Below are 27987 nucleotides of genomic sequence, written 5' to 3' on the forward strand. Positions count from 1 at the left end.
ATAAGGTTGAGGAAATTTTGCATTAGGATATGACACTTGCTAGTTATTAGGGCAGTATGCTTTCTTCACCTAAGTGTTTGTTTTGATCTCCCAATAAAATCTTAGTAAGTTTTGCTTCAGTTTTAAAGGATCCAAACTAAAACAAGTGGGTTTTAGAGTGGGCTGCGAGAGGCCTGTTCCTTCCCAGCATGTATGTGGGCCCTGACAGGAATAAAAGCTGAAGGAGATAGTTCCCCAGAGGACTTTTGAGAGACTACCATCCAGGCTGCTTCAGGCTTGATCAGTCATTCTCCTCCCTTCCATGAGAATCTGCCCCACTCATTCATGGCCCCAAAATGAGCCTCAGCAGGTCACTCCATGACAAGGAACCTTGTCTGTTTAGATATGAGTGACCCCGAGACCAAAGTGGAGACTCTTGCTTCAAGGGAAGCCAGACCGCCCATGGACCAATCAGCTGTAATGATGACTTGGCACAAAAAGATGGCCTCAACTAGATTCTTTTTCCCAAGGATTTCAGCTAAGAAACTCAGAAAGAATTTGCTTGTGAACTGTGGAAAGTTGTAAAGATAAGGAGATAATGAATTGAGCCCTGGGCAAGCCCAAGCCCAGCTGAATCTGCAGGGAGAAGATATTCTGAGTAGAGGAGCTGTTCCTTGTGACCCAGGCAACTCTCCCAGGAGGCGCTACTGGCCCCCTCCTGCCTCTGGGGCTCCAGCCGTGGAGCTGCAGCCGTCCTGCCTGACTTTGAGGGCCAGGATCCTCTGCCCTCCAGGCTGCTGGAAGACTGCAGTGATTTCAACTCTGCTCCAGGCCACACTTCCTTGTATATTCCCAGTATGTCCATAGATGTGTCTCCATCCTTTTTGCCTTTTCACACTGTTCAGGGGGTTCTCAAGGCAAGAATACTGAAGTGGTTTGCCATTCCTTTCTCCACTGGGCCACGTTTCGTCAGAGCTCTCCACCATGATCCGTCCGTCTTGGGTAGCCCTACACCGCATGGCTCATAGTTTCATTGAGTTAGACAAGGCTGTGACCCACGTGATCAGTTTGGCTAGTTTTCTGCGATCGTGGTTTTCATTCTGCCTGCCTTCTGATGGATAAGGATAAGAGGCTTGCGAAAGCTTCCTGATGGGAGGGACTGAATGTGGGGATCCAATTTTCTGTTGATGGGTGGGGTTGTATTCCCTCCCTGTTGTTTGGCCTGACGCCAAACTATGGTAGGGGCAACCTCCTTCAAGAGGATTTGTGCCAGCACTGTTGTATTCACTGCCCCGACCCCATGGCAGGCCACTGTCAACCCACGCCTCCGCCGGAGACTCCAGGACACTCACAGGCGAGTCTGACTCGGTCTCTTGTGGGGTCAGTGCTCCTTTCTCCTGGGTCCTGCTGTGGACAAGGTTTTGTTTGTGCCCTCCAAGTTACCCTAGTCCTGTGGAAGTTCTGTAATCAAATCCCACTGGCCTCCAAAGTCAAATTCCTTGGGGCTTCTCAATCCCTTTGCCGAATCCCCTGGTTGGGAAACCCATTGTAGGTCCTAGAACTTTTGTAACAGTGCGAGAACTTCTTTGGTATAATTGTTCTCCAGTTTGTGGGTCATCTGCTCAGTGCCAGCAAATTTGGAAAACTCAGCAGTGGCCACAGGACTGGAAAAGGTCAGTTTTCATTTCAATCCCAAAGGAAAGCAATGCCAAAGAATGTTCAAAGTACCACACAAATGCACTCATCTCACACACTAGCAAAGTAATGCTCAAAATTCTCCAAGATAGGCTTCAACAGTATGTGAATTGAGAACTTCCAGATGTTCAAGCTGGATTTAGAAAAGGCAGAGGAACCAGAAATCAAATTGCCAACATCCATTTGATCATAGAAAAAGCAAGAGAATTCCAGGAAAACATCTACTTCTGCTTTATTGACTATGCCAAAGCCTTTGACTGTGTGGATCACAACAAACTATAGAAAATTCTTAAAGAAATGGGAATACCAGACCATCTTACATGCCTCCTGAGTAACCTGTATGCAGATCAAGAAGCAAAAGTTAGAAATGGACATGGAACAATGGACTGGTTCTAAATTGGGAAAGGAGTACATCAAGGCTGTATATTGTCACCCTGCTTATTTAATTTATATGAAGAGTACATGATGCAAAATACTGGGCTGGATGAAGCACAAGCTGGAATCAAATTTGCAGGGAGAAATATCAATAACCTCAGATAGGCAGATGACACCACCCTTATGGCAGAAAGCGAAAAAGAACTAAAGAGCCTCTTGATGAAAATGAAAGAGGAGAGTGAAAAAGCTGGCTTAAAGCTCAACATTCAGAAAACTAAGATTATGGCATCCAGTCCCATTACCTCAATGCAAATACATGGGGAAACAATGGAAACAGTGACAGACTTAATTGTCTTGTTCTCCAAAATCACTGCAGATGATGACTATAGCCATGAAATTAACAGACGCTTGCTCCTTGGAAGAAAAGCTATGACCGACCTAGACAGCATATTAAAAAGCAGAGACATTACTTTGTCAGCAAAGGTCCATCTAGTCAAAGCTATGGTTTTTCCAGTAGTCATGTATTGGATGTCAGAGCTGGACCATAAAGAGACCTGCTGCTGCTAAGTTGTTTCAGTCATGTCCGACTCTTCGCGACCCTTTAGATGGCAGCCCACCAGGCTCCGCCGTCCCTGGGATTCTCCAGGCAAGAACACTGGAGTGGGTTGCCATTTCCTTCTCTGATGCATGAAAGTGAAAAGTGAAAGTGAAATCGCTCAGTCGTGTCCCACTCTTCGTGACCCCATGGACTGCAGCCTACCAGGCTCCTCCGTCCATGGGATTGTCCAGGCAAGAGTACTGGAGTGGGGTGCCATTGCCTTCTCCGTAAAGAGCTGAGCACTGGAGAATTGATGCTTTTGAATTGTGGTATTGGAGAAGACTCTTGAGAGTCCCTTAGACTGCAAGGAGATCAAACCAGTCAATCCTAAAGGAAATCAGTCCTGAATATTCATTGGAAGGACTGATGCTGAAGCTGAAGCTCCAATACTTTAGCCACCTGATGCAAAGAGCCAACTCATTAGGAAAGACCCTGATGCTGGGGAATACTGAAGGCAGGAGGAGAAGGGGATGACAGAGGATGAGATGGTTGGATGGCATCACCTACTTGATGAACATGAGTTTGAGCAAGCTCTGGGAGTTGGTGATGGACAGGGAAGCCTGGCATGCTGCAGTCCATGGGGTCACAAAGAAACGGACATGACTGAGTGACTGAACCGAACTGAACTGTCTCTGTCCATCACACAGGTCGCAGGTTAACTGATACCTCTGGAAGACTCTGGGTTGGCCTCCCCAAGCCACTCAGAACACCAGAGGAAAGATTTTGCTTAAAAGGATAAAGGGTATGTGAGCATTCTTGAAACATTCTGAGCAGATATGGGGCAAGTTTATAAAGACCTTCCACAAAATATAAGACAGCACACCATAGCATTTTATAATGAACTCTCTTGTTAAGACTGGATGGGAGAAAGTTGTTTATTAAAATCCTCTTGGCAATTCTGGTAGTAAACCCAAAGGATGGCATGTAAAATGGACCAGCTTTCACCTCCTCTTCACTCACTCTACCTCCAGACAGTAAAAGGTAAGCCATCAATCAATACAGACAGGTTCATATAAACATTCTGCATGGTTCTTTGGATGCAAGGCAGCCCCTAAAACCTGACATTCTTCTAGAATGATCAGAAAGACTCATACCTTTACCCTTTTCTGAAAAAGAATCCTCTGTCAAAATAAGTCCTTTCCTCAGTGGCCTCACAGCCAAGGGAGGCCCTTCCTGCCCAGGCCAGGGCCAAAGGAGGACCATGTGGATGACCATGACATGGGCCAAGGGTCCAGGTTCAAGTTCGAAGACGCCGCCAGAGCCCTTGCCAAACCTCCTGTCAGCTGTTGTTCGGGACCCTGATTCTGAGGTCGATGTGTAGAGCCACAGCCTAGGACTTTCAGGGATGTCTAGAGGTAAAGAGGTACTCTTGCCTGGAAAATCCCATGGACGGAGGAGCCTGGTGGGCTGCAGTCCATGGGGTCGCAAAGAGTCGGACACGACTGAGCGACTTCACTTTCACCTTTCACTTTCATGCATTGGAGAAGGAAATGGCAACCCATTCCAGTGTTCTTGCCTGGAGAATCCCAGGGACGGGGAAGCCTGGTAGGCTGCCCTCTATGGGGTCGCGCAGAGTCGGACACGACTGAAGCGACTTAGCAGCAGCACCAGCAGAGGGAAAGAGGAGCTAGTGATCAAATGAAAATCTGCGATTATCTACTCTATGAAAATACAGTACCATTAATTAACATCCCCCTGCACCAACCAATAAAGGAACAGGAGCAGAGTGGCCTGGCATGCTGCAGTCCACGGGATCCCGAAGAATTGGACACAACTAGGCAACTAAATAACAATAAATAATAACAACAACCAACAAAGAAGTCCCTTTAGCTTTAGCACATTCCTTTTATCCATGTCAAGGGTGGTCTGAGTGTACTGTTGATCCTGAGAACACTTATTTTAATTACTTACAAAGAATAATGAACCAGTTGATAACTAAGCAGAGGGTTTGAGCTAATATATCCTGGAGTAAACACTATGGCTGGGAAAACTCCTCAAGACGATGAACTACCTTTGTTCATGCAGTAACTTCGATGCTGGAAAGTAACATATCAATTAGAATTTTGTAAAATTAAATATTATTAGAAAGGCAGAAATGATCATCATAGAACATGCCTTCTATATGAAAGGACTTTTATAATGTGACTAGTCAGGCTATAACCTATAGTTTATTGGGTTTGTTTACCTAATGGCTTGTAAGAATCCCTGTTTCCTGAGTCAATGCCCAGGTTCTTCACTTCAATTTGTACCTGTCCTATGAAGCCTTCCCCTATTCCCTTTCATTCATCTCTGAAGTCAGTTTTAATATTGTCTGTGTCCTACAGTTTAGCTCTTTTTGCTTTCAATATTCAATTCCTGCAATATATTTTTTTAAAAAAGAAGTAAAATGCTCAGTTTAAAACATTTAAAAATGTTTCTCTTGCCTCTTCCTTCTTTTCCCTATTTCTATCATTACGTTCTTCAGTATATTTATAATAATCAGAATTTCAGGTATAGGTCAACAAGTGTCACTGTAAAAAGTAAAATTTAGAAAGCTTATCAAAAGCTACAAACTTCCAGTTATAAGATAAATAAGCACTGGGCATGTAATGTACAACGTGATATACAACTGCTGTATATGTGACAAGTTGTTAAGAGTTCTCATCACAAGAAAAAAGCATTTTTAAAATTTAATTTTGCATCTGTATGAGATGGTGTATGCTCTAAAGTTATTGTGATAATAATTTTGTGGTGTATGTAAGTCTAATATGCTGTACAACTTCAACTTATGCAGTGTTTTATGTCAATTATATCTCAATAAAACTGGAAGAGAAAAAAACAGTAAGTAGATAGAAAAAAAATTTTGATTAACTGATTCATTCACACATCCATCCCTTCATTTATTGTTATTAAAACTGTGTGAGATGTTGGGTGGAGAAAATAATCATTAATGTGGCTTGTGTACATGCTCAGTCACTTCCTACTCTTTTTGACCCCATGGACTGTAGCCTGCCAGTCTCCTCTGTCCATGAGATTCTCCAGGCAAGAATACTTAAGTGGGTTGCCATGCCCTCCTCTAGGGGATCTTCCTGATCCAGGGATCAAACCTGGGTCTCCTGCATTGCAAGTGGATTCTTTACCCGCAGAGCAACCTAGGAAGCCCTAATGTTGCTTAGAGGAGATTAAACCATAACAGTGGGAATCTGGGAGGGAAGGTAGAAAAAGAGTCAGCGTAGGAACTAGTTTATGAATTACCTTTATCCACCAAGTAAATCAGTTGATATAGTCAAGTTAATTTATTCTGAGCAGCCATGTGTCAACATTTTATCAAAAAAAAAAACAAAAAACATGCAGTGTACTGAACTAACCTGTACTTTAAAAAAAGTACTAAAAGCTAAATGGAAGCAGCCAAGATCCCTAAAGTTCAGTTCATGTCAGTTAGTTCAATGTCCAAGCTACTCCCAATTTGTCAATGTGTGATTTATCCAAAACTTAAGAGCTCTCTTGAAAATACCCAATGAATATTAAGATTTTTTTATGAATACCACAAGAAGTATTTGTTATTCAAGATAATCTTCAAGATATTGTCACATATTCTAATTTAAAACATTTGTATTCAATTATTCTAGAATATATTTTTCTTCATGAATGTGAGTATGTTCCATAAATGTATTCACTTCTGTTTCTTCCAAAACACGTTAAGATGCTTGTAAAATAAATTAAGCTTTCTGTTAATTGGATAGCTAAGCTCACAAGAAAGTAGGGAACATTCTTGATGGTCCCAAGGTTAAGAGGGAGTTAAATTGGCGGGGCAGCGGGGGGTGGAGGATGCAGGAATGTTGGATGAGCTGAGGCCAAGGCTTCCCTGGGGGTTTACTGGACTTTGAGTTTTAATGGATGCAGAGCAATGGTAGAAAGACCTTGGGTTAACAAGAATAAAGAGGCAGACCTGGTGCTTTCATGTAAAGTTAGAACTCTGAAAGGGCGATACCTGTGGTGAAAGTGTGTACCAGAAATGAAACTGCAGAAATGCACAAGGAAATAGAGAATGTCCTGTTATAACCTCTTTATTTGGCTTAAAAAAAAAAAAAAAAAAAACTTCCCTTGAGAATTTAACCCTTGAGAAACCTGTACTCAGGTCAGGAAGCAACAGTTAGAACTGGACATAGAACAACAGACTGGTTCCAAATAGGGAAAGGAGTCCATCAAGGCTGTATATTGTCACCCTGCTTACTTAACTTATATGAAGAGTACATCATGAGAAACGCTGGGCTGGAAGAAGCACAAGCTGGAGTCAAGATTGCTGGGAGAAATATCAATAACCTCAGATATGCAGATGACATCACCCTTATGGCAGAAAGTGAAGAGGAACTAAAGAGCCTCTTGATGAAGGTGAAAGAGGAGACTGAAAAAGCTGACTTAAAACTCAACATTCAGAAAACTAAGATCATGACATCCAGTCCCATCACTTCATGGCCAATACATGGGGAAACAATGGAAACAGTGACAGACTTTATTTTCTTGGTCTCCAAAATCACTGCAGATGGTGACTGCAGCCATGAAATTAAAAGACGCTTGCTCCTTGGAAGAAGAGCTATGATAAACCTAGAAAACACATTAAAAAGCAGAGACATTACTTTACCGACAAAGGTCCATCTAGTCAGAGCTATGGTTTTTCCAGTAGTCATGTATGGATGTGAGAATTGGACCATAAAGAAGGCTAAGCACCAAAGAATTGATGCTTTTGAACTGTGGTGTTGGAGAAGACTCTTGAGAGTCCCTTAGACTGCAAGGAGATCAAACCAGTCAATCCTAAAGGAAATCAGTCCTGAATATTCATTGGAAGGACTGATGCTGAAGCTGAAGCTCCAATACTTTAGCCACCTGATGCAAAGAGCCAGCTCATTAGAAAAGACCCTGATGCTGGGAAAGACTGAAGGCAGTAGAAGAAGGGGACAACAGAGCATGAGATGGTTGGATGGCATCACTGACCTGATGAACAAGAGTTTGAGCAAGCTCCAGGAGTTGGTGATGGACAGGGAAGCCTGGCATGCTGCAGTCAGTGGGCTCACAGAGAGTCAGACATGACTGAGCAACTGAACAACAGCAAGTGACCAGGTCTCATTTAGTGTGCTTTGCTCTCACGCTAGCCTTCTTGGAGGACTTTTGAATTCTTGCCTCCCTTGGCTGAACCATGCTGGGGCTCAAGGGACTGAGGGCTTGAGGATGCTCTCAGGCCCATCTTTCTAGACATCACTCTCAGTATTGCTTCTTCATTGTTCAGGTTTCATACTGGGTCCCCTGGGGATTGTTGTCTCCTGGAAAATACCCAAGGGAAAGTGGGTACTCTACCCTGGTCTCCTCTCAAACCCAACCCAAGTCATGAGCTCTTGAACTAGATTGGGATAATTTTTAAAGGGATTCTGCTCAAATTAGTGCTTGTTGGACTACCAGGGAAAACATGATTTTGAGAGAGGACCAGAAAAAAGGTGAAAGTGAAAATCTTAGTCATTCATTCATGTCAGACTCTGTGACCCTATGGACTATAACCCGCCAGGCTCCTTTGTCCATGGAATGCTCCAGGCAAGAATACTGGAGTGGGTAGCCAGCCATTCCTTTCTCCAGGGATTGAACCCAGCTCTCCTGCATTATAGGCAGATTCTTTACAATCTGCCACAAGAGAAACCCAAGTTTTCCAAAAAAGAGTGCTGTCCTCTTGTCGGGGCACCTTCAGTGAAGGGTCCAGCAGGGGAGCCACAAGAAAGCACTCAGCATTAAACATCAATCAGATGGAGGGAGGAAGGAAGAGCTGACTTACTGGGCCTGCTGAGTAAGAACTTCCTTATCCCGCTTACTCTTCTCCAGTCCAGCCCCCTACTCAACCCTGGTGTGGTAATAAACAGCAGCATGCAAGATGGGAAGATGTGGTGATTGAGAGAGAGGAACTTGGCTTTTTATCAGACAACTTTCTGTTCTAATTTTTTTTCTAGCTACATCCATGTGTAACTTAAATGCAAAAAAATTTTTTTTATTAAAATTCACAAAGTATACATTAACCATTGTATAGAATAAAATAATTATGCAGACTACCATTCTAAATGAGTGATCCCTAACTCCAACTGAGCTTTCAAGTCAGGCAGGAAAGTCTTCTATCTCTTCTAGGCAGCTTGCTGTCCCAGTTTCACAATGATGGTTTCAAACTTTGACCCAGCTGCCTGCCCTTCCCCCAGTCACAGCACTCCCAGAACTAGTGGGCTTCCCTGGTGGCTCAAGCAGTCAAGAATCTGCCTGCAATGCATACGGGTTCAATCCCCGGGGAAGGAAGATGCCCTGGAGGAGGAAATGGCAACTCACTCCAGTATTCCTGCCTGGAGAATCTCATGGACAGAGGAGCCTGGTGGGCTACAGTCCATGAGGTTGCAAAGAGTTGGACACAACAAAAGCAATTCAGCATCCCCAAATTTCAGGCTAACACTCATCTGAGCTTTATATCCATTCTGTCCTGCCTCCTCAATAACCTTATTCTTTCAGTTTTTTCCACTCTGCTCTTTTCAATACTGTCTTTGCTGGGCTCCTTCTCAAGATGATTTCGACATGCATAAGGTCCTCCACCTTAAAGACAGCCCTTCTGGATCCTGTGTCCTCCTCCAGTTACTTTCCTTTCCCTCACAGGCAAACTTGAAAGGCTTGCCCACACTTGCTATACGCAGTCTTACCTGCCAGGCACTCACCACCCACTGTACATTGGCTGCTGTCCAGAATTCCATGTAAACTGGTCTCTGAGCCCGCAGTGACCTCGAAAAGACAAATCCAGTTCCCATCTGAGTCCACATCTTGCTTGGCCTCTGTGTCCCTTGGGAATTCTTTGGACTGCAAATAACTGTCTTAGAGCGGCTTAAACAAATAGGAGTCCTGTGCTCTTAAGAGGGTATCTGGAAGGAAGCAGCTGCTGGTGTTGGTTCAGTGGCCCCAGAGCATTGGGGTAGTCTTTCTAAATCCTCTCCCACTTCCCTCCATGGCTTAGGCTGTACATCCCCATTCACAACTGGAGGAAGGGGAGAGGTCTGCACTTGTCTCTTTTATTAGAAAAACAAAAGATTTCCCAAGTTCCCCCTATGTTTCATTGCCCAGAACTGTGCTCCCTGGTCATCTAACTGCAAAAAAAGATGGGGAAGTGAGTGTTTACTGTATTTTAGCCTTTATTGTAGAGATAGACAAGAGAGAAGGGTGTTGAAAATGGAAACTGGGCTACCACCCACCCTAACTAACCAGTGTCGGCCTGGTGTCTCTCTTGGGTTACTTAAAGCCTACGCACACCCCCTCTTTCCCACATACATATTTAACCTGGGGGGTGGGGGGTGGGGCACTCACTCCATACAGGAGGTAATCCTAGGCAGGAGTCTCAGCCAGCTCCTGCCTACCACACAGAGTCCAGGTTCTCTGTGTACTCTGTAGGACCCTCTCTGAGGTTCAGTGTAGCTTCTCATGGTTGGATGATTTAAGCCAAGTTCATTGTCTGCTAAAACGAGAAAGATGGGATGTACCAAGTGTTGGAGAGAACGGGGACCAATAGAACACCATATGCTCTTGCTGGCCTAGACTGACCCAGCCACTTTGAAAGACTTTTGGCACGGTCTCATACAACTGAACACCTGCATTCACTCTGAGCCGGGCGAATACCTGACACAGACATGAGCAGGTGTGCAAGAAAACATGTTCTGCAAAGTTTGAAGCAGCATAATTTATAACCACCTGAAACTGGAAACCACCCAGATGTCCACTGATGGTAGAAGGGAAAAGGGAGCAGCATACAGAAATGAGGATGAAAGTTCCAGATGTACACACTATGTACAAATCTCAAAATGCAGTGTAAAAGAAGCTCTAGACAAAAAGAGAATGTACTGTGTGGTTCCATTTATAGAATAAACAGAAACAAGTCAAAGCCGCTCTGTGGTGTTAGCAAAAGTCAGGATAGCAGTTGCCTGTCAGGGAGAGGTTGGTGCTTGGAAGGGAGCACAGGCAGGTCTCCTAGGATGCGGGTAATGTTCTGCTTCTTGATCTGGGTGCTGGTTACATGGGGGCATTCAATTCCCGAAAGCTTATTGAGCTGTATGCTTTTCTGTACGTGTACTTTTGTGTGTACTATTGTGAAATAATAGAAAAAAATATATATATGCCCTTGGTTCCTGGCACAGAGCTGTAATTCCATTGTAATTTCATAAGTGACAGGAGCATTAGGAGCATCTTTGGTCTAATATTTGGCCTTTCACTCTGGTTCATGATGATTTTTAAATCCCTTGGAATTTCCTTGGTGATTGGAGTGTCTTTTGTTCTAATGTGGTAACCCTTGGTGGGCCCCTGGATGGCTTCAGGATGGGTCTAGTCACCAAAAGACCAAGCCATGATTAGACAGGTGGAGCTGCTCCACCCACTAGCCTCCAAGAAAGGGAAAGGACTGGAGATTGAGTTAATCATTGATTATGTCTGTATGGGGAAGCCTTCATAAAAATCTCAGTGGTACAGGGTTTGAACAGCTTCTGGGTTGGTGAGTATATCCACATGTCTGCAGGGTGGGGTACCACAACTCCAAAGAGACAGGGGCTCCTGTGCTTCGTGCCTTTCCAGACCTCACTCTATATATTTCTTCATCTAGCTGTTCATCTGTACCCTTTATGATAACCTGTACTATAAAATAAACTGGGAAATGCAAGTAAATGTTCCCCTGAGTTCTGTGAGCTGTTCTAGCAAGTAATAAAATCTCAGGAGGGAGTCATGGGAACCTTCAATTTGTAGCCGAGTCCAATAGAAGTCATGGTTAACCTGGGGACCTACTTACTGAGCTTGAAATTGGAAGTGGGCAGCCGTCTTATGCAGCTGAGTCCTTTCCCTGCGGGGACTGTACTAACTTCAGTTAGTGTCATGATTGAATTGCATTGTAGAACACTCAGCTGGTGTTGCAGAGAATTGTTTAGTGTGGGGAGAACACCCCACACACCTGCTGTCAGAAGTATTGTGTGTATGAGTAAAGGAAAACAGGAGTGTGTTTTTTTTCTGAAGAACTGTGCATCAATAAGCTCTAAAGAAGAAAACCAAATCAAAACGCAGGGAAACACAGTCAATGCACAATGTGAAGAAATAACAAAACTTTCTTTTCAGAAAAAAAGAGAATAAAAAACATAAGAGTAGACCCCAGTCAGTAAGCCACATCCAGTCCAGTCCTGCTGGACAGAAACAAGGGGTGTCTTCCATGACCATGTATCAGGTTCTTGTAGGGAATCTGGCAGCCCTTCCCTTGTTAACAAGGATGACCACCGTTGACCAGGCTTGAGATTTTAGGGATACATGACTCCCTCCATCATTTGTTAAGCTTCTGGTCAAGTTTATGCATGAGTAATCACAATCATATAACTTATCTAAAGTCTTCAAATGGTTTTCTAATTAAAAACTATATTTCCCGCCCCCCCAATAGGTAATATATTTGACTTTTTAAAAATGAAAACAATACAAAAAGATATAAAATGAGGTCTTATTCTCACCTCTGTTCTCTTTTATTAGTTTCTTGTGTATACCTCAAATGTTTCTTTTTGGAAAACAAGCAAGACCAGGATTAAGAATATTTAAGTCTTACGGGGTCTCTGTGTGCTCAGTTACAGTGGAGGTAATTCAAAACAAAGCGGGTAGAGAAGCCACCTGTGGTCCCCACCTGTGGTCCATCTTTGCTCCCTTGGGCCTCTATCTTATCTCCTGATAAAGCTGCCTCTTCCCTGTTTCCATGTGTTCTGACTTCAACTTGGATATTCAAAGAAAATTGTTTATTTCAACCCAGCAAGGCTCCAAATTGTGAGACTCAGCTAGTTTAGGTTGTGAGCTGCACCTCATCAAGTCCTCCTCTCTCACCAAGGCCTTATTTTCTTTAACCTCTGCTTTCAAATCCGTTCTAATCTGGATTTGCCACTCTCTTGAAGGACTTTGCTGAAAGCTACTTTAAAAAGGATGAAAAAAAGGCAACACTCTCAAGTGTTCTGTATTGTTCCTGAGATTTCTCCAATAATACAACTTTGGTTAGCGTGTGGGTTTTTTCCAAGGTCTAGCAAGTGACAGCAGTTCAACTCTTTACTACTTAACATGTTGGTCACCAACTTTCCAATATGGAATAGAGAGTCTTCACCACTGGCTACCTTAACCTTCAGTTAGCCAATCCCACATTGTAGTATTTGGTTTTTATGTTCTACTTCTAGTAACAAGTTATTTGCCTGTTAGGAATGGGTTCAGCCACAAGTTCTAGAACACTCTATAAATGGCTTAAACAAATGTCTCATGGACTAAAATGGGGCAAGGGAGGTCAATAAGGAAGTTCTCACAGTAGTTTAAGTAGCGGATGATGGTTTCCTGGGTGTTAGTTATACCTCAGTAAAGCTGGGGGTGGAGGGGAATGTAGCTCCTAGAATCTGGCTTGAATAACTAAATGGATGGCAGTGACATTTGCTAAACTGGGAAAAACAGAGAGGTACATGTTTGGGGGTGAAAATATTTCAGGGGGCCAAGCTAAGTTTGGGATCCTAGTTAGACACTCCTGTGGAGATGGCAAGTAGGCAGTTATTTTGAGGAGTCAGGACTTTACAGGCTTGAGGTCACTGTTAGAAATCTTTTTTTGGAGTCATCTGCTTGTAAATGGCACCTAAGACCACATGATTAGATGAAATCACATAAGCAGAATGGATAGGTTGACAAAGAAGGGGACTAAGGATAGAACCCTAAGCACCCCGCTATTTATAGGTTGAGAAGTAGGTGAGAAGTCAGTGAAAAGAATCCAAGAAAGAACAGCTAGTGAGGTACGAGGAGGACCAAGAGTACATGGCATCAAAAAACAAGAGAAGAAGGTGTTCCGAAGTAGGAATGACTGACAGTGAGAAACAGTCCTGAGAGGGAGAGTGAAAATAAAGGCGGCACCACTGAATTTGCATGGAGGCTGCAGTTTCAGCAATGCAATGGAGAAGAAACCACAGCGAGATGAAATGATCCTGGGGATGGTCTATTAGATGGGGAGCAATCGGTGATTCAAGAGAGAGATGACACGGGATAAGATCCACAGAAAAAGTGGAAGTGTTGGATAAATAGAATGAGAAATGCTTTATCCATCTATCAGACACTGAACTTGTTGAAGGAGACCATTTCTTGTTTGTGCTCATTTCTCAGGTTAACTCCTAACACAGAGCCTAGTACCTAGGAGGTACTCAAGCAGTGTTGCTGAATGAATGAATAAACAACCAGGTGGAAGAATGGATGGATGGCAGAGGGAGAGCTGAAAAATGAACTAGATCAAACTAACTCAAACTTCAGAGTAAGGAAAGGAGGAGTCTGGGATTAATAGGGCATCCTCTATCCTCAGGTGGTGAAGTATCTGCTTCTAAAGGGGGAAACCTGGGTTCAATCTCCGGGTCAGGAAGACTCCCTGGAGAAGGGAATGGCAGTCTACTCCAGTATTCTTGTCTGGACAATCGCATGGGCAGAGGAGCCTGGCTGGCTACAGTCCATGGGGTCACAGAGATGGACATGACTGAGCAACTAAGACGCTGCTCTCCTGCCACAATGGCCAGAGAAGGGAGGAAATAATTTTCTGAGCTATTAAAACTAGAAAGTGGTACTTGATCCTAGACAATATTTTCACCATCCATGTTTCTTTCTTCATTCTGCCAACCCATAAAAAGATAGGAAGCCTGGGTGCTTGATTCTCCGTTTCCAGACTCCCAATATGATTCAACCAGGTCCCTGCCTTATCTTCAATCCCTGGCTGAGCCCACAGCAGTTCCGTATTTCCTAGGGTTATCTGAATTTTTTCCTTAGAGATGCATCTTAACCTATCTAAGTATACCTGAAGTACATTGCTGCTGCTGCTGCTGCTGCTGCTAAGTTGCTTCAGTCGTGTCCGACTCTGCGCGACCCCAGAGACTGCAGCCCACCAGGCTCCCCCGTCCCTGGAATTCTCCAGGCAAGAACACTGGAGTGGGTTGCCATTTCCTTCTCCAATGCATGAAAGTGAAAAGTGAAAGTGAAGTCGCTCAGTCTTTCTCCATCCTAAAATTGGCCCCAGGGCCCACGGTTGGTGAGCAACTGCAGGGGCTAATGGCTTGAACCTGACAGAACTGGAATGGCAGGCAACAATTTTTTTCTTCACGCTATTATATTTTTTCCTAACTTGTAGTCAGAGAAACCCAGGAACCTGTAGACATGGAGCTGGTGGTGGAGCTGAAAGTCGGTTTGGGGGCCAGTTGCATCTGCGATACAACGTCATCAACCTACTACATTCCTGGGGGCTTCCGGGCTTGCCTAGCCCCTACGGACTTGGGGGTTCAGGTCGTCCAACCCAGGATCCAACCGAGTGTCGCCCTATGGAAGGTAGACAGAAGAGATGCCTCCGCCCAGCCCTTTCTGGGCCTGAGGCCGTTACACGTGGAATCACCCCAGAGGCCTGGATCCGGCACTGGTCAGAGGCGGGGCCCGCGGCGCCAATGGGCGGGCAGAAAGGGACGCGCGTGCGCACAGCGGGCCAGGGCGGGGGCGGAGCCGAGGAAAAACGTACTGAAGACGGGAGCTGGCGAGGCTCATGCTGGAGGGCTTCGCGTTTGGGGAAAAACTGGTGGCAGCTGGTGGCAGCGAGGGTGAGTGAACCGGGGGCCTCCCGCGATCCGGTTGCGGCCTGTGACCCCTGTGACCCGACCTTGGAGGAGGAGTTCCGTGGGGCGGCATTCAGGAGTCTGCAGCGGGGCGGGATCCTGGCGTTCCTTCGGGGGGTCTCGGGTCTTCTGGCTAGGGTTGGAAGGCAAGGGCGCCCTGGGTGGGGGTCTCGGACCCCGAGCCGCAGCGGGAAGCTAGCCGACTAGGAGCAGAGCTTCCCTCCCGGGGCATATGCCGTAGGGGCTTTAAAACCTGATGGGCCGGCCGGGGTCGATCTCCACGCTCTTGGAGGACCTGCGGTGGACCTGCGCGCGGGCCCGAGTCGTTGCTGTCGGTCTGCCCCTGGTACCCTGTCTCTCTCTGGGAGAGACAGCAAACACTGACGGGGGCCGAGCTTGGCCAGGCTGTGCCAGGGGAACAGGGAGGCGGGGAAGCCGGTATTCCTCTCTTGTATCCCCTGTGTGAGCTTGGCACCGCCATCCACCCAGATGCCCAAGCGGAGACCTGCACGTCATTCTCACATCCTGCACGCTTTACCCATCCACATCGAATCCATCACATATCTCTCTTGGATACGCCGACTTCTCCACGCCCAGGTCCTCTGCTCTAGCAAATTCAGGCCACCATCATCTCTCCCCCGTGCCCCTTCTCCATCCTCTGTGCGTTGTTATATATTGGAAAGCCAGAGAGATGGCCTTAAAACCGAAATTTGATCACGGTCACCAGAACCCTCCCCCCATCCCCTGATCTTCCTTCTGTGGATCCCCATTGCGCTTACAAGCTCTTGAACATCGCTTTCAATGCCCTTGGTGACCTTTCTTCTTTTTTACTTTACTAACTCATCCATCTCCACTATACTGTCTTCAACCACACTGAATCCTTTTTAGTTCCCAGATTGGACCAAGTTCCTTCTAGGCTTAGGTGTTTATGTTCCCTCTACCTAAAGTGCTATCCTTTAATCGAAAAAAATCATCCTTCATATATTAACCTAGGTGGGGGTTGGGGCTATTGCCATACCCTACAGCTATCCCATTTACTGGTCTTTTCCACTGGGCCTGTCTGGTTCTTGTCACACAGATTATCCTATCCTCAGACATGCCTGTCCTCAGAACCTTGTGCAGCACCAGGCTGTTTGGTGAAGTTGTTGTTGTTGTAGCTTAGTCACATCCAGCTCTTTTGCAATCCCATGGACTGTAGCCCGCCAGGCTTCTCTGTCCATGGGATTTCCCAGGCAAGAATACTGGAGTGGGTTGCCATTTCCTTCTCCAGGGGATCTTCCCCACCCAGGGATTGAACCCCATGTCTTCTGCATTGCAGGCAGATTCTTTACTGCTGAGCCACCAGGGAAACCCAGGAAACAGTTACTTAAATGTATAAATGAAGCATGGCAGCTCCCTCCCAAATGAACAAATAGATCAAGTTATTAACTGCCTGCTTCTCCAGAACCAGTTCTCAACCCCCAGCCCATGTAGGGGTTTGTCTAGGAACTTGGTTCTTTCCTTACTTTCAGTCCAGAACCATGACAGTTTTAAATGGAGAAGTACCAGTCAGAGTTTTTCTTTGATATCGACTCTGGGTACAGGATGTGTGGCTACTTTGAGTTTGATTCTTAACTGAGGGCGGTAGCATGAGAGAAAAGTTGCCTACAACTCATGGGAGGAAGGCTGACTCCAAACTTTTTGGTGCTGATAAGACTAAGGACACAATGAGAGTGGGCCAGGCCAAACCACTGCTGGGAGGACTCCCGAGGGAAGTTATTTTTCTAGCTTAGGTCAGATCCTCTGTGATAGGGAACAACACATCTGGGTTCTAGGACCCAGAGCCCTCATACAGAGTGAAGCCATGCTGTTCCAGGTGAGCTCAGTATTTTGTCAATTCACTAAAGGAGTAAAGGAGAGACAGAGAAAATAGCTTCCCAATTTTCACAGAGGGAGGGAAAGAGAAAAATAAAAGAACAGCAGGTGACCATATGTTAAGGCCAAGTGAGTGTGAGAGACCGCAGACTGAGGTCAGAGGAGAGAACAGTTGGCTTTGGCTGAGAGAACACAGAGATGACATTTGAATTGGGCCTGGAAGGAAGAGGGCGGATGGACAGGTGGAACAAATGGGGACAAATGCCCTAGGACTGGACGAGGCTGCTGGAGCCAGGAGGAAAGCCCTGTTACAGTCAAGGCCCTGTGGGAGCCGGCTGCCATCAATGGTCTGGCACTTCTCCCCGGAACTCCTGTGAAGGATGTCTCAAATTCAGAAATCTCTCCTCCTCTGGATTTTTCTCTAGCCTAGCCTTTACGCTTTCTGAAAGGCCAGTGAACCCAGGAACTCCTGGGGCTTATCTGCCAAGCTCTTTGCTTATGGCCTTGAGCTAAATAGTTGGAGTGTGGATGATGCAACTTGTTCTTTCGACGGAAGGGGTTGCTAATATTTCCTTTTCCGTGTGAGCAGTATGGTTTGTCAGGTGGCAGTCAGATTCCCTGTTCTTCTTGTAGCACTTGCTAGGGGGAGTTTCTCTTCTGTGTTTGCGGATTTGGCTTTTGTGGTGGTCTCAAGGTTAGAAACCAGGCACAGCAAACCAAAATGGGGTAAGGCCCAAATGGATGGTTCTTGGCCTTTATCCCATCTCCTTTGAAGAGGGGATAATTTGGACTCAAAGTTACTGTATTACCAAGCACTTGGTTGCTTTTTGGTGTTATTCCAATAGAACCTCTCCCCCACACCCCACCCCTACCTGATATACTAAGTATCCAACCACATGGTTCTCAGAGATGGTGCCACGGGTCTGTTGATCACTGAGCTCTACTATTTGATAGATAGCGCCAAAACCAAGTTTCATCCTCAGTTACACTGACATCAGAACCGGGCAGTGTATGGGTGAGGATGATAACCCCCAGCTCCCAAGGACCATGGCATGAAGGCTGAGAACCTCCAGCCTCTGTGCAGGAACTGTGCCCAGTGCTGTGAATGTGAATCCAGTCCCCAGCCTCACAGCCCAGTCCAGCAGAGGGTACCGAGAGGTCATCAGACGTATTCACAGGCGCGTGCACAGCGGTTGTCAGCAACGGACAGGACCTTTCTGAAGGGAACCACTTAGGAGCATATGGGAAGACCTTCTAAGCCAGACTTGGAGTCGAATAAGGCTTGCTGGAGAAAGAGACATCTAATGCATTATGAATCTTAAAGGCTTGCCCCTCTGGTCCCTCCTGTCCCAGAACTGCAGTGTGTGGTCAGAACAAGCTGCTCTTCTCTGGTTGGGGCAGTCTTTGCAGAGAGTAACCTAAGACCTTGTTTTCAGGTACCAGGTAGAAGGGCAGTGGCCTCATCAGTGTCTGGACACTTCTATTTGGTAAAATTGGGATGTAGTTTCTGGCTGTTCCTGAATTATTTTCTAGAGATGAGACTCAACCAGAATCCCCCTTTCCATTCCATCCATATAGAACTGGAACAAAATTATGGGATGAATTGCATTAAATATATATTTGTAAAGAAAAAACATGCTTATAGTAGAAATTTTAGAAGCAATGGAAAAGTAAAGAGAAGAAAAATAAAAGTCACTCCTAATCTCATAATTTAGAAAGTAATCTTAATAGTTTTTAGTCTTTGTTCTGTGTATGAGAAATATACATACATTGTTTTTTTACAAAAATGAATTTTTTTTTTTTGGCTGCACCACGCGATGTGGGATCTTAGTTCCCCAACCAGGGACTGAACTCAGAACCACAGCAGTGAAAGCACCGAGTCTTAACCACTGGACCACCAGGGAATTTCCCCAAAATGAATGATTCTTTACAGACTTTTGTAGCCTGCTCTTTTTCATTTGGTGTATATTGAATGTCTTTTTCTACTTTGAAATATGACAATTGCATTTTGATGTCCCTATTCAGTCACGAGACTCGATGCTTCTTTTTACACCTAGAAGTTACATATCCCAGGGACCATTGTCTCCTTAAAAGGGAGGGTATACTGCTGATATCCAGCAAAGCGGGTTTGGGAAATTTTCCTAAACATTGTGGGATGGCATTTTCCTAGGGTCTCGCCCTCCAGAGCCTCTTGGGGTAGCCGAGAGGGGCCAGAACACCTCTGAGGAGAGGTCTCCTGGCTGTCCTTCAAGTTCTTTTTTTATAGAGGTCAGTCTGTAAGCCCTGGAAGGATCAGGACTTTCAGTTTAATAGCAGGTAAGGCTGCCTGAGCCTTGGTGGAGTATAGGTGGGAACAAGGCATTCCTGCCCTCGGGTAGCTTGCTGTGTAGACAACTGTTTCTCCTTGTTGGCTACGACTCCAAGTCCAGCCAAACCCAAGAAGTACTAGATAGACCTAATCCCTGTGGAGCTCTCCTCCCTGGTGCTCTTTCTCGTGACTCAACTCTTTGCCTCCCTCACAGCCCTGGGAGGTGGACGAGGCAGGGGATAATGTCCACTGCCATGGGCCTTGATCTAACCCACCCACTGTTTCCCCGAACCCCTGTCTCTGGGCTCACTCTGCCTAATACCTTCCCCATTGCACTGCCAGATGAGCCATTCTGAAACCACCTCTGCTCTCATCTCCCTCAGTGGCTCCCATTCATCCCCAGGCAATGTCAGCCTCTTTGGCCTAGCATGCAGAGCTGCCTCCAGCATGGCCTGGTCAGCCTCTGCAGCCTGCTGCCCACTGTTCCATCCACTTCATAGCCTCTAAGCTCAAGTCTGACTCACCCACTTGGAGTTTCTCTCCCACTTGTCTGCACCTATCCTTCTACTCACATCTTCCATTCGTCCTTGAGTTCCTGCACGTCTACTGCACACCCCTCTATCTGGACCTGCTGAAGTGTCCCCTTGTCTGTTAACCTCTGGCATTCTCTAGCCCAAAGGACACTTCATCCTCTGAACTGTCAGAGGGTTTCATCTTTCTTTAGTACACCTCACTTTCTGCCTTGATTATTGCTCTCGGCAGGAAGTATTTCTCTCACCAAACTGTAAGCTGCTCGTAGGCAGGAGTGCTCTCCAGATCCCGGTAAGCTCTCATTGAGCTGCTTGGCATTCTGAAGGGGCTTCAGGAAAGGTCATGAACCCACCAGCCCGTTTGAGTGATGGGGACCTGGAGAGCCCGAGGTCATCCTGCAGTCTGGTGGCGGAGCTGGCCAGTTCTCTTCCCCAGCCCTGCTCCTTCACCCAGTTCCCAGGAGTGTGCTGTGTCAAGTCTTGAAAGAACCTCAGTTCTGCTGTTCTCGTCTTCACCTTCTTGTTCCCCACCTCCCAGGTACCGGTGACCATGAGATCTCTGCGACTGCTCAGAATCCCCTTCCTGTGTGGCTTGCTCTGGGCCTTTTGTGCCCCAGATACCAGGGCCGAGCAGCCCGGGGCCAGCTCCTCCCATCACGGCAGCATGGGCCTGGATAAGAACACAGTGCATGACCAAGAGTACGTATTCAGCCAGGGCTGTGGTCCAGGGGCCTCCCCGTCTGCAGCTGCAGCCAGCTCCAAAGGCACACGCCGTCCCCTTTGCCTTCTACTATTTGTCTAACCCCTTGACATTTTTCCAAGCATGGTGTTTATTCCTTGTAGCCACCTGTAAGTCCAGGTGTTCTTGTTTTGCCATCACATCACAGATGAGACCCAAAAAGGATGAACGGCTTTCCTGAGTTCATTCTGTCTCTCTTTTTCCGCACAGACAGGCAGATAGACACAGACACCAGCAGCAGTGGCAGAGTCCAAAGCAGAGCTCAGGTTTCTTGCTTATGACAAGATCTTTTTCTTTTTTCTTGGCGTGTTCAAACATTGTATCATTTGTTGGAACTTTTACCTTGGGCCAGTTAGCCTCACACATTCTTGCCTACAATCCCTGCTCTATTATCCTTAAATTGCTTTAAGAAAAAAAACACATTAATACCTCCCCCAACAATGTTAGGTAAAGAACCTGCCTGCCATTGCCGAAGACCTGAGAGACATGGGTTCAGTCCCAAGGTCCAGAAGATCCCCTGGAGTAGGAAATGGCAACCCACTTTAATATTCTTGCCCGGAAAATTCCATGGACAGAGGAGCCTGATGGGCTATAGTCCAAGGGGTCGCAAAGAGTCAGATATGACTGAACATGCACACACCCCCCCAAATGTTATGACCATATTCTAATAATAAAAAGGAAAAAGCAGCCATAATCTTGCCAGCATAACAGATGAACTGTTTGATTTTTTTTTCCCCTACTCCTTTCATGGCTTTGCCTATGTCTATCTTCTTGGAGAGTGGTCTGCCACTGTTTCTGTTAGTTTTTCTGCGATGGACAACTTTTCAGAGTCCTTAAGATTTCAGCAGGATCCCAGCCCAGCACCACTGCCAGGTGGTCTGAGCTTCACTGTTGGTCTTTAGGCATATCATGGAGCATCTCGAAGGTGTCATCAACAAACCAGAGGCGGAGATGTCCCCACAAGAGCTGCAGCTCCATTATTTCAAAATGCATGATTATGACGGCAACAATCTGCTTGACGGCCTAGAACTCTCCACGGCCATCACTCATGTTCATAAGGAGGTAGGTCGGGCAGAGGCCCGGGGGCAGCACCTTGGAGGAGCCCCTCTGGTGACTCAGTCCCTGCTCCTGATGGCTTCCCCTGTCCCTGTGCAGCACTCTTTCTGCTTCTGCTTCTTCCGCTCACCTTCTGCTCTGCCTTTTTTCCTGGTCAGAGGGCCTTCTCACAAAGGGTGACCAGCTGAGGCAGGGCCCCAGAGCCTGCATCGGATCTTTAGCGAGTGCCACTGGCATTCCCACCATGTGCCAGGGTCTGCGAACTAGCTGAAAGGCAGACCACATTCAAAAGGCAGGACTATAGCTACATCACTTGGGAAGAATGGCCTGTCTGGGCCAAGGGATTGAGGGATTTGATGATGAGGGTTTGGGTGATACAGTATGGTGGTCATGTCCTGGTTATTATCTCTAATTTGAGAGGTGAGGAGACTGAAACTCAGATCTTATGCCTCCGTATCTAATGTCTGTTCTGCTTGACCACACCGTAATCTCAGGAGAGGAGGAGAGGCAAAGTTGGGGGTGGAGGGGCGGGGAGCGTGTGCTCACACCGGCTGCCAGCCGAGCCGGGCTGTGTTTGCTCTGAAGGTAGCGGGGAGCACCAGTGGCTTTGCACAGGAGCCTAAACAGTGTTTGCTGTGGGAGGCAGACTGATGGACGCTAGCAAAGACTGGCTTTGAGAGAGGAATTGGGAGGCGAGGATGGTGGTGGGCCGGAGAGGAAAGGGTCGGGACATGGGAGAGGTGACAGAGGACGAAGTGGCCACAGATATGAGCAGCATTAGCTCAGCCCTTGGCAACGTGAGCCCTGCCACAGCTGCTTCTGGAGCAGAAGTGCCTTCAGCTCAGAGACTGTAACGGGGTCTACTGGTCGGCAATGCCTTCTTCCTCTTGTCCTGACCCCGAGATGTCTAGTGTGGGCTCTCGCCACTTTAGCAGAGCTGACCTGTGGGAGGGCCTGGGCTGTGAGCTTTTCCTTAGGATAGATTTGTGGGTCCTGGAATCTATGAAACTCCGAGTTCTCTGTAAGCCAGACCCAGCTTTCTATAATGAACATGTATGACTTTGGTAATGAAAAAAGAATGAAAAGTATTTTTTAAAACAAATCAGCAAGGGCCTACTTTGATTGCCTTGTCCTTTTAACTGCCAAATGTCATTTTTCAGTTGGGTTGTTGTGAATTGACTCTGGATCTAACATGTGGCTTGTGGATTTCCAAGAAGTAGAAGTACTGCATTTGAAGGAGTCTATGGACATTTTATTTTGGACATTAACCGGGCACTTTCAGTAAAAGATGCAGCTCATTATGGTGTGATTTGTACCTTGCAGGAGGGAAGTGAGCAGGCACCAATGAACGAAGATGAGCTGATCAACTTAATAGATGGTGTTTTGAGAGACGATGACAAGAACAATGATGGATACATCGACTATGCTGAATTTGCAAAATCCCTTCAGTAGACCTGATCTCCCAGTTAAATGCAAATCTGACCCATCATAATGTGATCGGACACTTTCCGTAATGCAAAATAACTCATTTCCAAAATACTGCATTGGTATTTTGGTAAAAACCTGTAGCAACTTGTTACACTGGGGTGAGAAAGAGAAATCAAGAGAAATAAAAAAGCAGAGGAATGGGACCTACTGTAGTCCCCAAGTACTGTTAAATATCTTATTGGACAAGGGCTTGATAAAAAAAAAATCCTTTTAAGAATATTGGATGATCGGAGCTGAGCACTCAGGAACTTGGATGGAGAATGCTGCTAGGCTCTTGGTTTTAATCCATGCTACCTGGAAAGTAAGACAAGCTTTTGCTAACTGGACACACTTTTCAGTAACTGAAGGAATGGAATGAATGCCAAATGTTTCCCCTGGGGGTGTCCTGTCTCTTCAGAGGAACGTGGTCAGTATTCTGTAAAGTTCCCCTGGCCTAAATGATTACTTGTTCTGGTCAAGGGAGTATTTATTAGGCTGTTCAAAGCCACAGATCAGAAGAATGTCAAATAGTTGAGCTAGCCAGAGTCTAAGATTCTGTATCTCCTGGGACTTTGGGAACACCACACCACTGACCTAAGTGATTCACCTTTTTCAGTTTTTCAGTATTTTATAATACTACTGCCACATCCTTACACTATCTTTCATGTCTTCTTCGACCAAGGAGAGACCTCAATTCTAAAAGTGTTCTCTACTTCTCATCATTAGCAAACATTTTAGCTTTCTAAGTATTTGTATTTAACTCTTGTTTCTAGGGTTTTGTTTTTGCAGTTTAGAAACTCTTAAGAATGTAAGGACTTTATCCCTTCTGCTTGATACTGCAGAGGTGAACTACCAGCCAGTCTAGCCTAAGTGAAAAGTGAATTCTTCACCAAGCACAGTGATTTACCTGACACACACGAGACCTAGAAGGAATGTTGTTTAAATTACCTCTTCTGCCTGAATACGTGAATTCTTTCAGATCAGCAGAAAAAGAAGCCTAAAAACTCTTAACAGTGTGAATCTCAATTGTAACTCAAAATCAGAAGTGGCTGCAGATTATAAGTTGGTTTATGGAATGTGATGGATATGCTGTGATAGGAAACCTGAAATGATGGTTGAATGGGTTAAAAACAAAAAACTGCATAAAATTTGCTGTAAGATATATAGACTTATTTTCTGTACTAAAGTATTCTTATAAGAAAAATAAGTATTTGTAAAACTGGTTTCCTGTGTCAAGTATTTGTGCAATCAGAGCTGAATTGTAAACTATTCTTGTAATAACTGGTTATTTTGAAAGATTTATATAATGAATTCTGGATATATGACCAATAAAACTGATGAAAGAGCATTGATTTTGTCCACATAGGCTTGTCCTACCACCCAAAGGGTTGGTTGGTTTAATGCCCACGTTTACAGGTAGGACCCATCCCGTGGGCTGGGACCCTCTCTGGCTCTACCTTGTTCCTTTCTGCAGGGGTAGATCTAGGATTCACGGTCACTTTCCTTCTGTAGCCATTTTTTTCCTCTGCATGAAAGCACTTTTTGGACCGTCCTCCTCTGGCCAAGTTCAGAGTATGACGACATTGTCTAGGAAAATACAGTGTTTTCTCCTTGAGTCTCGGGGACTGTTTTTTCTTAGCCAAAAAATTTAAATTAGATAGCGTTATTGCAAGCACCCTTGGCCCAAGCAGGAAGCACAGTCGCCCCTGGATTTTTGGAAATGACACTTTGTTCTGCCAGTTGAAAGGAGAGCAAAGGAAGAAGTTACCATTGCCTCCCTGACTCCCATCCCCTGCCCGAGACCCCTGGGTCTTGCCCCTCTTCATCCAGAGCTGCCCTTCTGGATGGATATAGTGAGCAGACCCACGGTTGAAAGAACCTTGTATTTGGCAGCTAGGAAGTGAGGCAGCTGGAGAGGAAGAGGCAGATTCCTACAAGGTAGAGTCACGCAGTTAAACAGACCAGACAGACACCTCTTCCCTCCTCCCCAGTTGGCTGCACTTTGAAATTGTTCCACACTGGCCTATATGGTTAGCCTGCCTTTCCTCATAGGAAATTCCCTGTGGGTGCACCCCCACCGCCCCCACCCCCACCACTGCCTGGCCCACAGTTACCCATCACGGCCCCTTTACTTCCTTTCTCCTATGTGAGGTGTTGGCTGTCTCAGCCCGCCTCGATTTTTCAGGTTGTATAAGGAACATCTTTGCTCCTTAATTTCTTTATCTCTAAAACGGAGACAAATACACAAATACACCTGAGAGAGGCCGACTTATAACACCACAAGCTTTGAACTCAGGCAGAGCTGAGTTGAAACCCCAGGCTTGCTATGCTGTTAAAGTTCTCTAACTTTCTCATCTAAAAACATAGTGAAATTTACCCACAGAGTGGTTAAAAGTATTAACAAAGTGAGAGAATATATATATAAAACATCAAGCGAATGGCCGGCGCAGGGTACGAGCTACACAGTCAGTCCCCCCTGTTCCTTAGCCTGGCTGAAGCATCTGGGCCCCGTCTCACTGAAGAGTAGGGTCTGGAGAGGCTGGGAAGAAGTGGGTGGCTCCTTAGGGGCAGGCATCAAGTGTCTTTTCTGCTGCCTTTTTTTTAAACCTGAATTGTTTAATTTTTTAAAAATTTTGGCCCACTGTGCAGCTTGTGGGCTCTGTTTCCGAACCAGAGATGGGGCCTGGGCCACAGCAGTGAAAGCACTGGACCCTAACCACTAGGCCACCAGGAAACTCTCTCTTCCCTGCTGATTATATTCCTCAATCAAAGCGCTGAATGAATGAGTGAGTGTAAATTCTCAGGGAAGAAATGAAGGGTCATACTGAATGCAATGGTGAAGGACACAAAAGCGTGGAAACAGAAATCAGACCAAAGGAGTTTTCTACTCACCTGGCCTCCCAGTGACTTCACTGGTCCTCAGCTAATCCCCCTTAGAGAGGGGAAAACAGACCACCTCCCAGACCTCGTTAGTCGGCACACAGAAGGCACTCAAGCCGTTAGCTGTGCCTCCTTCCTTAGAAAGATCTAGAAAAGAGAAGAGAGGTGCCACCAGTGTCCAGGGCTGTGGAGATGGAGACCACAAAGGACAGCTGCCTCAAGCCTGCTTTTTCACCCCAGGGCGTTTTGGAGGTGTGCAGGTTTGAGAAAGCACTAGAAGAGGATTTTTTTTTTTTTTCAATAAATGGCAACTGCAAGATGACGGAATAAAAGCACCTGTATCTCCATCTCAAGTAATTAATCTCAAATCAAGAATAAATACAAAAAAAGACAAATTCCACCTTCAGTGACCTGGGTTTGCCAGACCCGAGGGTGGAGAGCCGGCAGGGGATGTGGACCGACAGGGAAGAATGAGGGCGGCATTGAGGGAAGCAGCTTCTTCGTGCCCTAGAATCTAGGAGCACAGGAACTGAAGGAACCAGGCACCAGGGGAGGCATGAAGCGGTAGCCAAAGGCAGGGGTGAGAGGAGGGCATAGGCCCGGCCAGGCCCGGCCTGTTGCATCCAGCTAGCCCCCTTGTCCTCAGAACACAGCAGCCTGGCTCTGAGGAGGTAAGGCAGAGATGCTCTCGGCTTGGGAATGCCAAGCGAAGTGTGGGGATGAGGGGACCATGCCAAAAGCAGAGTGAAAGGCTCTTCTGCACGTGATCACGAAGCTTCAGATAGCCAGCGGCCAGGCTTGTGTTCCTTGTGAATGCAAAGTCCATTCCCTGAAGAAACTGAAGTGCCCCCTGTGTGAAGACCTGCAATTACTGACATGTTTGGGTTCCGAGTGAAAAACCAGGCTGGCCACCTGCCCCCACACAGATGACTACCAAATGGAGCCTGTCCAGACATCCATGGCTCCCAATCAACTTGTTAGTGTCACAGTTAAATATGAATGGGTTACTTAGGATTGTAAATCAGTTTGGGGGAAACCTGCAATGGGAGAGAGACAGTAACCAGAACAAGCTGAGAAAAGGAGCACTGAGGAAACTGAATTAATACAGGGGGAGCAGACAATTAAGGCAATTATGATCGGTATCTTCTGAGATGTGAGACGTGATCACATCCAGGAAGCAGAATCAGGATGCCATAAGAAGGGAAGAATCGGAAAGCGGATCTAGAAACAAAACATGTGATGCTGTAGAATCTGGAAGTAAAAATTGCCCTACCCCACCCCCATTGTGTTTTCCATGGATGAAAAGTAAGGTCAAGGAGATCTCCTAGGAAGCAGAACAAAAAGACAAATTGTTGGATGATCGCAGAGAAAAGATAAGAAAGTAAGAGGATTTACTGAGGAGATCCAACATCCAGTTAATAGATAGAGTGCCTGATGAACTATGGAATGAGGTTCGTGACATTGTACAGGAGACAGGGATCAAGAACATCCCCATGGAAAAGAAATGCAAGAAAGCAAATTGGCTGTCTGGGGAGGCTTTACAAATAGCTGTGAAAAGAAGAGAGGCGGAAAGCAAAGGAGAAAAGGAAAGATAAAAGCATCTGAATGCAGAGTTCCAAAGAATAGCAAGAAGAGATAAGAAAGCTTTCTTCAGCGATCAATGCAAAGAAATAGAGGAAAAGAACAGAATGGGAAAGACTAGAGATCTCTTCAAGAAAATTAGAGATACCAAGGGAACATTTCATGCAAAGATGGGCTCGATAAAGGACAGAAATGGTATGGACCTAACAGAAGCAGAAGATATTAAGAAGAGGTGACAAGAATACACAGAAGAACTGTACAAAAAAGATCTT

At 45.9% G+C, this 27987-nt stretch overlaps 1 protein-coding gene across 1 annotated transcript in view; it reads left to right on the top strand.

Annotated features, from left to right (window-relative positions):
- Positions 1 to 24602, top strand: part of MCFD2 (multiple coagulation factor deficiency 2, ER cargo receptor complex subunit) — a 43827-nt gene extending 19225 nt beyond the window's left edge. Inside the window, exons 3-7 of the mRNA XM_069583388.1 lie at positions 13823 to 13967; positions 14829 to 15285; positions 20531 to 20691; positions 21634 to 21793; positions 23111 to 24602. Of these exons, the coding sequence (XP_069439489.1) occupies positions 15016 to 15285; positions 20531 to 20691; positions 21634 to 21793; positions 23111 to 23239 (720 nt within the window). The 5' untranslated portion in view covers positions 13823 to 13967; positions 14829 to 15015 and the 3' untranslated portion in view covers positions 23240 to 24602. The remainder of the gene's footprint in view (positions 1 to 13822; positions 13968 to 14828; positions 15286 to 20530; positions 20692 to 21633; positions 21794 to 23110) is intronic.
- The last annotated feature ends 3385 nt before the right edge of the window (positions 24603 to 27987 follow it).

The sequence above is a fragment of the Ovis canadensis genome, chromosome 3, assembly GCF_042477335.2.
Source record: "Ovis canadensis isolate MfBH-ARS-UI-01 breed Bighorn chromosome 3, ARS-UI_OviCan_v2, whole genome shotgun sequence".
Classification (NCBI taxonomy): Eukaryota; Metazoa; Chordata; class Mammalia; order Artiodactyla; family Bovidae; genus Ovis; species Ovis canadensis.